Source organism: Styela clava, chromosome 4 (genome assembly GCF_964204865.1).
Source record: "Styela clava chromosome 4, kaStyClav1.hap1.2, whole genome shotgun sequence".
Classification (NCBI taxonomy): domain Eukaryota; kingdom Metazoa; phylum Chordata; class Ascidiacea; order Stolidobranchia; family Styelidae; genus Styela; species Styela clava.
The window spans coordinates 19,391,315-19,401,264 of record NC_135253.1 but is presented as its reverse complement, the minus strand read 5'-3'; the positions used below and the strand labels follow the sequence as shown (position 1 = coordinate 19,401,264).

General features: G+C 32.9%; 1 protein-coding gene across 2 annotated transcripts; it reads right to left on the bottom strand.

Annotated features, from left to right (window-relative positions):
* Positions 1-521: 521 nt before the first annotated feature.
* On the bottom strand, positions 522-6,327 carry LOC120326581 (uncharacterized). Of its 2 annotated transcripts, XM_078111827.1 has the most exons (8): positions 6,135-6,327; positions 5,180-5,360; positions 4,792-4,942; positions 4,426-4,523; positions 2,761-2,945; positions 2,379-2,491; positions 1,776-1,929; positions 522-1,641 (listed from the first exon to the last, which is right to left on the bottom strand). In XM_078111827.1, the coding sequence occupies exons 3-8, from the start codon at positions 4,852-4,854 to the stop codon at positions 1,529-1,531; spliced, it is 726 nt and encodes a 241-aa protein (XP_077967953.1). In that variant the 5' UTR covers positions 4,855-4,942; positions 5,180-5,360; positions 6,135-6,327; the 3' UTR covers positions 522-1,528. The 2 variants fall into 2 exon arrangements, with proteins under 2 accessions (XP_077967953.1, XP_077967952.1); XM_078111826.1 differs by having other exon boundaries at positions 4,792-5,360.
* Positions 6,328-9,950: the final 3,623 nt, after the last annotated feature.

Sequence of the window (9,950 nt, the reverse complement as noted above, 5' to 3'; positions counted from 1 at the left end):
TGTAACTTGACGTTTTGACTCAACAAACACAACCCTTTTGTTTTCAACTATTTTGTCCTTGTTTACGTCATGTCATATTTTATCAGAATGTCCCCGAGAAATCTACCATTCAATAAACAAAATTCAAAACTTAAATGTAAAATATATAATTCTTTGAATTAGTTCAATTACTCGTTTATCATGTTTGTGTATTCAAATTATGATGATCTTTTCAAATAAAATTGTCATAATAAACAACTCTGGGAGCCTTAAAAATGACGATTCTTCATAGTCGAAAATTATTGCTGGCGCACACTACCGAACTGTGTATATTTGGCCCAGTAGTAAATACCGTTTGCAGACAACTGATTTACACGAAAATAAATGTATTCACCAACAAAATTACATCGTGTACCCCAACCAGAAACGCTGTAAATATTTGTGGCAGAGTTCATACATGTTATTTAATTTCTTTATTTTTTCCAAAAGTTAAACTAAACATGTTCAAATGATAATTTAAAAGCAAGAACAAAATCCGGCATTAAATCACGTTCATTGAAAATAAACCAGTCTTACTAATGCAATTAAGAAATATTCTAACACAATAGGGATTAACAATCTATCAATCTGCCATTTTATACAAGAAAATAGTTTATATACATATTAATACAATACGATAAACGAAAATTTACACACAATTTTAAACTGTTGGATCATTATGAGTGGATGCATTTTTATTGTTTAGCAAATAACATGTTGAAATATATGGACAGATATTAATGAGATAACTAATGGGATAACGAAATATTATAATACAAATGGAAATCTATAGTAGGCTTTTTAGATTCGTAACAGAAACGAAAAAAGTACAAACGTTTTCAAACTGCTGGAACATTATCAATGAAAAAGATTGCATAGTTAAAGATATCTCCCCGATAGAAGTGGAAGTTGTCGCCGCCGTTGTGTTTTTGCCCCATTTTTTTTCATTCCTGTCGGTCCGTAAAGAGAGGGGCAATACCGCCCACTTTGTGACTCATTGTATTAGTACTTTTGCTGACAGGACGACAGACAGGTGACCAAATAAGAAAACTGTTGTTAACAAAATACAAATTTTTATATCAACCAATATTATAAATAAAAATATCTTAACTCAATTGGGAAAAGCAAACTAGCAAACTGCCGTTTTATACAATAGAACAGTTTGTGCATTTGTAATAGAATACGGAAAAATACACACATTTTCAAACTGCTGGAACATTGTCAGTGGATGCATTTTTATTGCTTAAGCTTAAGGGATAACATATTGAAAATATATGGACATATATATACATTATATATTTAATTTATTGCAAAATTGTTTACTAATGGGATAACGAAATATCGTAGGACAAATGAGAATCTAGTAAACTTTTAGATTCGTAACAGAAACGATAAAAATACGAAAGTTTTCAAACTCCTGAAACTTGATCAGTGGGAAATATCAACATGGTTAGGAAAAAAAAGTGAATAGGGATATTGTATACAACATAATGTCGAGGCCATGTTCCTTCTAAGGCTTCCTAGCGTCATATCTTTCTATATTCACTAATTTTATGTTCATTCCTGGTGATTTGATTTGTTTGAGTTTCATTCTCAGTCCTTTAACAGGTGATTCAAATATTTCTGAAACAAAAATGTTAAGTTAATAAACATGATATTGTTTTCTCATACCTGTGTCTTATTTTATCATAATTTAGTTTGCATTTGATAATCTCAACTTTTTACATTACATCAACGAAAACATATGATTCACTTACTTTCATTTTGTCCTATTTCGTCCCAATCAACATTCTTTAGCAAAAATTTTCTGAATGCATCCACAGAGCACTGGGTAGGAATGATACCAGGGGCTGCACATCGCAAGTCATTGTCATAGTAGAGCGCGCACAAATCTTCGTTGCATGTTTTTGTCTGTGTATAATAAAACATACCTTCATCGGGTATCAAATATAAGATTTCATCCAATATTGCACATTTATGGATATCAAATATGCGATTTCATCCATCCAACTGTACTAGTACTAGTTTTTAACAGTGCAATTTAATATTGTAATATGAAAGATATCCAATATGTGGAAATTGATTTTATATGCAAGTCGTGACTCAGAATGGACAGATTGTTCTTTTCGAGTCATGTATCGTTCCCATAATTTTATTTATTCTGTGCAATCTTTAATAATTATAAGCCAATATGATTTTATTACATTATTTGTCGCATTTTTTTTTATTTGTGTTCCCGTTTGAATGAAAACTTTTTGCTGAATCGTAAGATTTCTAAATGTAAATCGGCGCGACTGTTGATTTAATTTTATTCAAAAACCAATCTAGAGTAACTCTCGATATGTTGCAAGTCAGATTACCTGATTTAAAAATGCATTCAACGTCCTTGTTGCATTGTTAAATGTCTTTGTTCGCATTTGAATACCAGGTGAACATGAGGCTGAACACGGCGACCAGGAACTCCATATCAGACCTAGGCAGAAATTAGCAATTGGAACTTTAATAAACATTTACACAAAGCTATAGATCACTGCATCAGCATGAGGGTAATTTTGTGCATACGACGAAAGAATAATTACCGATAGATATAGCATGAATATAACCAGTCTGAGATACGTGAAGAGCAATAACTATTAATATTAATTGATTTTCGACTAATTTGGATTTTGATTGTTTGTTGTAGTCATGTCATTTTACTTGAAAATATAGTTTAGGCACAGTTTCGATCAGTTTATGACGTACTTGAATTGATGAGAGCAGTAATAATATCAGAAGAACTTTCACGTAGTGCACTGAAATCCTGATAGGTAAATACTCTGTCGTTTCCCGTGCCACCGTTTGCAATATTTTGCAATTGGTTCAAAAACTTTTCGTAATGTCCAACTCCTACTGCAATCATGTTAACCATATGTTTGTATTTATCATGCCTTAAAAGTAAAGAATGTATCAGTGGTTAAAACAGTAGCCTGCGTATGTTGATATAAAATTGTTTAAGCCATTGCTCAAATTTACTAACTCAGCCATATTCTTTACATCACCCCTATATTTTGCCATCCCCCAACTAATTTTATCAAGGGTTAAAAAATTGTGTACATCTTAAAGAAACGTTCTGTTAGAGCAGATGTGACCAACGGGCCCGCCAGTAAATTGTATGTTTGGCTTGTAGGGATATTAGTTAATCAGACCATATTTTTAACAGTTAGGAAAAAAAGTAATATCGAATTAGCTCATTATTTCTGCTAAATTTGAAAAAAGCAATATGGTAAACAAGTTTACGTTAAGTATTTAATTGTCCTTCATTAGAATCGCGTCAGCTCAAAAACATAATAGATAATTGATCACTGACGACTTTCTAAATTGGTTTAGAGGAATTGCGGAGATTTAATTACGGAACTTTTACTTTTTTTTTTATAAATGATACTACGTAAGAACCATCCCCTGAAGGCATGACATTCGTCTCGACCATATTATATAAACAGTAAAATAACTCTCTAATATTCATTCACTGAACTGAACGTGCTATTATATTCTTCTGTGTGTCGTAAAATACAACAAGTTAAAGGTTGGTGACTTTACTATTGGTTCGTTGTCTTCTGGTTTTAGCTCCGCCCTAACTGAGTCAGAGAGAATTGTGTGCTGGGTTAAAGTCTATTAAACCGAGAGTTTGTGCGTTCAACCAAGCTCGATTTGGGATTGTTTTTAAGATAACAAGCATCCTACAGGCTCGCCATAAACCATCAGATCCTGTACATAGAAAACGGGAGCGCCAGTATTACTTATATTACGGGCAACGCTTGTTCCAATACATCTTGTTTCGCTGGATTAAAATAACTATTGTCTTAACCTAGTTACGCTGTCTTATCGGTAAACGCATAGGGATTAATTAAAGATTACTTAGTGAATATGTAATGTTTTGCGCAAGAGACACGGGCCATCCGAGAGTAATAACTCAATGATTAAAACAATGGGATATATTGGCGAAATGCCTACATTGTAAAAATCGGTTTATCGTAAAAGGATGGATTTGTTTATAATTTCTGTATCAGCAGGCTTGCGAAATATGGATCTTTTGTACGAAGCCGTCGCCACTAAAGTGCACCGAAAAAAAAAACTCACTGGATACAGGTGAAGACTCGCAGACGAAAACCTTAGTATGTAGTTGAAATTTTCCAAATTGCCATTTCGTCCTAATATAAGGTGCTTACTAAATCAAAAATTTCCATAATCTCACTATGCAAAATATGATTTGAATGTTTTCCTTTTATTTTAGGTAGCATGGTATGACTAAAAAGTTGTGCGACCCGCTCACTCAACGGTGACTGATAATATGGCTCGCAATAGCAAATGGGTTCGTCTTTCCTGTTTTAGAGCATAGCAAACAACAAAGCTGGCAACCATGTAACATACCAGCCACGAAGAAAAGCACCGTCATTAGCTTCGCCATCAGTTATAACGATAACTGCTTTCTTGGATGTTGCGTAACTTGCAGATCTTGGAAATTCCACCTGTATAAAAATAAACATAGTGATTCCCGGAACATAGCTATTGAAACAAAAATTAATGGAAATCTGTGTAAAATGGTTGCAAGCATCAGGAAAAATATGATATTGGTATAATATTAAGCTAGCGATCTAAATTCTTTATATTAACATTGTCACAACCATACACCAACTAATCTCTGGCACAAATAAAATTGTCCTCGCTAGTCATTCATATGAAAAACATTAGAGTTTGTTTCTACGTTTTATTCTTCTATTAAACAACCCATCTCACCTCCATTACTCTCCGTAGTGCATAGTGAGTATAAGTTGCCCCATTCAAGTATGGCATGGTCATAATCAACGGTGTTAAAAAGGATGCATTATTCACGCGATCTTGCAACGTATAAGGAATAACAAACTTCTTTGAATCTTCAATCGAAACCCTAGGAATAATTGCCATAGAATTGACAAAACCAAATTAGAACAATAGAAACGTTAGACAAAAATTAGAGACATGAAAACTGAGCAAAATTTCTTCTACGATAAATAATTTAGCTATTTCAATTAAACCAATAATTTTTCCATTTATTGAACTAATTAATTTGATTAAAATAGACGAGATTATCATACGAGAGTAATATTATCTGATATATAAGTAGTACAGTAAATAAATAAATTACGCGTCCCAGGGATTGTCCTTGTTTGCATATTGTAATACTTGAACACGAGCAGAGTCTCCAAAGACTTCATATATGTTCACTGTCTGGTTGATAAGCCATTCCCTCACTATCGTAAAGTTTGTTTCTCCAATTGATCCTGATCCATCGACTACAAAGATTATCTCAAGCAATAATTTCTAATCTGAAATATAAAAAAAAAATTTAGTATGCTTCAATGCATATTTTTTATTGCTTGTTTTCATTACAATCGATCAGTATACTTCAGTAGTTTTTTCTATGAAAAATAATCCGGAATATTCAATTATAAAAAAAAAACTTTTCCTGATCCCAATCGGTCAACAGCAAACAATACTTAATAAGACACATTCATTTTGACTGAACAGAATTAATGAAATATTATATTTTATTTGAAATTTTACTGCAGTCTATTATATTGAATAATGAAATATAACAATACCACAATTGGATGCGCAAATCCACTAGTGAAGCATTATTTTTAGAAACCAACAATTTCGTGATAAAACCACGAGTCAAAACAACACGGGAAAATATACTTTCTTAGCACTGTCATCATCAACTAGTGATATTAAAGAGTATTTTTTTTACAAGATTTAGAGTCTATTTAGAGTCCAATGAGTCTTTTAAGAATTTTATTTTTAATATAATATGGCAATAACGCTTCGGTTCTTGATCTGTTCAATTATTAATTAGCAATTCGTGCAACATTTTATATTTCTTCCGCATCTGATGTTTTGAACAATGTCAGAAAAATATTCAAACGAACTCCCCAAAAGAGTCTTTGGTTTTTTTAGTTCAACATTTTTGTTGACTTTTCTTGAAAACTTCATATTGAATTATTCAACTGTTAGCATTGATTTTGTGCAATTGGTATTTGAAGCAATAGGCCAATGCAACCTGTGCATCAGATTTAATATCAACAATTTTAAATACTCACCATTATAATGTTGTGTCAGAGAACCATCAATCGAAATGAGAAATAAAATTGGTACAATAAGTAGCATTGTCTTAAAAAAATCTTACAAACTGTTATTAAGATATAGAACAAAGATAAAGAAAGAATTAAAATTCTCCGACTGGTAGATTACCCTAAGGCAATGGCGAAAAATATACACATCAGAATGGAAGGGTGCACATTCATCTAAAATGATGGCATTTTTTTAACTGTCTCATAAATAATTTCTATCACATCTGTTATATTCTAATATACAGCATTTCACTAAAATGTTTTTTGGAAGTATTGGCGCCGTTGACTAATGTAGCTATCTTCCATTGCTCGGTACCCTGTCTATTACTGTGCTATTTTCCTTGAAATCTTGACGCAATCTTGGTCATCATGAACGAATTTTTCGGATTTGATTCCAATCAACTAACAACACACTTGATATGTGGGCTGTTGAACAATTTCCTGTCATTACTCTGACTAAGCGAATCAAAACACAAAGTATAAGACTAAGACTTTAACGTTGCTATCTTGAAAATATTCTTGGATGCTATCATTGTAATATAGCGGGGTCAGTGTTGCAATAACTGAAAGTATATGTATAATTCCTAACATCACAATAACTCGAATCCAAACTAGATAAAATCTGGCAGTTTGCCAATTAAAATTTCAAAACAAAGAATTATGAAGAGACTCGTATTGGTCGCTAATTGAATACTTTTCGCAACTGAAAGTTATTACCCGATAAAAAGGGACGGCTCTTTCAGTGAGTGGCGTAATCGCAGCAACTGCCTCAAAAGCCGTATCGTGGAGATTTAGAGTCGATGGATATGTATTTTTGAATCCTGGCAGCTAATCAATGTCAAGTAGCCTATGTTCAATCAGTTTTTATTTGTACTAAAATAAATTTAACAGCCTAAGATTTTCTAGTGGATTTTCGGATCTTTCTCACTACGATATCTTGAAAACCGATATTTTGCAACAGGGATATACCATAAGCACAATTAAATTAACATGATTAAACACTCAAAATGCTCATATCGGTCGTGGATCGAATACTTAACATACCAAAACAAAAAACATTATTCATTTTTTCACATTTTTTTTCAAGCGACCTGTCTAATTGCGTCGATAGGTGCTTGGTAATTTTTGGATTCTTCCCGATTAAAAGCCCCTCCAAGCCCCCCCCCCCTCCTGGTATTTTTTGCTTTGCCCTTAAACGTATTTCAACCTATACATCTCATCGAATCTTCTCCTATGCAGCAACTCCATAAATGTCACGGAGTGACATTTCACACATTTAATCAATTTTACTATTTCAAGTCTTGGTGGTTCGCTATTTTTAGAATGCCAATTGGTAGCAGTAACACTGATGTATTTACCATAATTCACTTTTCACTTTCAACCAAATATTTTTCAAACGACGAGACAAAACAAGTGATGTCACGGAGTGACAAAAAGTTGAATGCATAAAATGACTGCGATATATCAACCAAATGACGTCACGGAGTGACAAAAATTCCTTATCATTAAAATGGTGTTGAGAATGTTAAACAATTAGTTGTATTTGATCAAAATTAGTTATTTGTTTAAAAATACAAAACATTTAAACAAAAAATTGGGATACATTATATTTTGTTGTCGTTCTGCTTGTGTCTCCCTCATATTAATATGCTAAACAAGTGCACTAACTTTAATAATCTATATAGTTAAGTAAAAAGCTATGTTGCACAGACAACATGAAACAAAAATAATTATTCCACTCCTATATATCTGGAATCTTATTGCAGTGACTTGGGCAATTCAAAATACAGAATCTGGAGGATCCGTTAATGCAATTCAGTTTAAGAATCTTTGTACCATGCGACGATTTAGTTATTTGGATATCTAATTTATTAACCATAGAAAAGCATTATATTTTGCGTTGAAGTCTCTCTTGTTAGGTAGTACTTGCATCTGCTTGCAAAGCACACATGGGAGCAGTGGGCCCCAAACACAGTACTCTTAGTCTGCATATTCAGAACAAAAAGACAGCGATAAATATGTTCCTGCGAAAACTCGTTATTGCATCCTTTTTGCTTTTTCCAGCTTTATGATATAGTTGGCACGCAAAAATATTCATTGGTGAATATGAGTGACGCACTGGCTCTTTTCTAATTGTAAGTATCTTCAATTTTTGACAAACATACCATATTTCTTTCACATTTCATGATTTTTCGCATCCTATGACTTAACCCGATAAATGGATATAAACGAAAATCCAGAAGTCGATGTTAAAACTTGAGATTTAATATTGTTTGTGAATTATTTGAATTCACTTACGCCTTTTACAAAAATGTCGAATTATATTGCAAAACGATGCATTTTGCCATATTTATTCTGCCATTCCAACAGATTACTTATTTTTCAATTGTAGTCCACAATAAGTTCGTTCATATTGTTCAAATTCGGCACATGTTAGGTCAAATATTTTGGTCATCGATAGCTTTAAAAAAGTTGCCATTGCCATTCAATCATGTCATTCAAGTTTCATTGTGGGTAAGATCCAAACTAAGTAAAGGGCAACGTGAAAGAATATGACATACTTATGTCACTCCGTGACGTCACGGAGTGACGAGATCTCTTGAAGTGCTGCAAAAGAACAACAAGCAACTATCAACTGTCAAATTGGTAAATTATTGGGCCCTACCCCCAAATTGACGTCTCAGTTTTTGAGGCAAATAGGTATTGAAATATATCAGATAATTAAAATAAAGTTAAAAAATTGTCACTCACGGAGTGACAACACAAGGCAAATTCCCATCAGCTCTGTTTAGCCCAGTGTTGCCAATAGTGTACAGTGCAATATTTATATCAAGCACAGATATCAGAGGTAAAACTTAACACATACTTTGGTTGAACAAATACATTTTAAGGTAACATAAATAACATGAGAGCTTATGTTACAAAACTGAAGAAAGTTAGGCAGAAAATCATCAATTATTCCTCTGAAGAAAAATCAATTATTTTGAGCCGTAAATGTACCTTCTCATGCGTTTTTAAAAACTTCAAGATATGTCAAACTACACTTTCTGCAGTTCAATATTTCAATTGGGCAAGATATAATTTTTACCATATTTTCAACTAATTTATGGAATTGCTGTATGGCATTTCGTTTCTGGGTAATAGGCAAAGTGCGGCGATACACAAATATGTGTACCAATGTTGAGGTAACTAATTTTTTTCGCATATTTTACATTTAGTTGGGTTAAGGAACTGAAACTTATAGGCAGAAGGAATATTTATTTGGAAAACACAGTCAGACCCCGAACTTTTAATAGAAATAAAATTAGAAAAATCGGAATGAAATTATGGCATAACCCTCACCTGGTACACACACTACTTGAGTACCCAAAACTCAATGCCTCACATAAATATTTCGTAGTTTCTTGTACAAAGCCTCCGTCACAGAAAAAACAACCGCCTGCACGCAAAATGAAAAATAGAAATAATTCAGTTACAGTGGTAAGGTGAGTGCTAAGAATGCAGGTTTTGGCTGAAATTCAAATTCTCAAATCATTCCCAATCCTAACTCCTACTGGATAATTATTTATTTTCAACGTGGTCTTTTTGCAAGCTTTCGGATACAGAAAGTATAAAAGAATTTATCCCGTGATGATTAACCTATTTTGTAAACGCAGTCATTTTTTCAAGATCTGCCATTTTTGATTCATTGAGCTGATGTTGTAAAATTTTTATTACTTTCAAATATCCCTTGTATTGTGCGCCGAAACATTACATTTTTACAAAGTCAGTTTACCTCCTTCTCCA

Excerpts from the sequence above, each read along its gene's own strand:
- LOC120326581 (XM_078111826.1), bottom strand. The coding sequence starts at position 4,959 with ATGGCAATTATTCCTAGGGTTTCGATTGAAGATTCAAAGAAGTTTGTT. Across the intron at positions 2,492-2,760 it reads TACTGCTCTCATCAATTCAA|GTCTGATATGGAGTTCCTGG; the intron begins GTACGTCATAAA and ends ATTTCTGCCTAG. Across the intron at positions 1,642-1,775 it reads CGAAATAGGACAAAATGAAA|AAATATTTGAATCACCTGTT; the intron begins GTAAGTGAATCA and ends TTTTTGTTTCAG.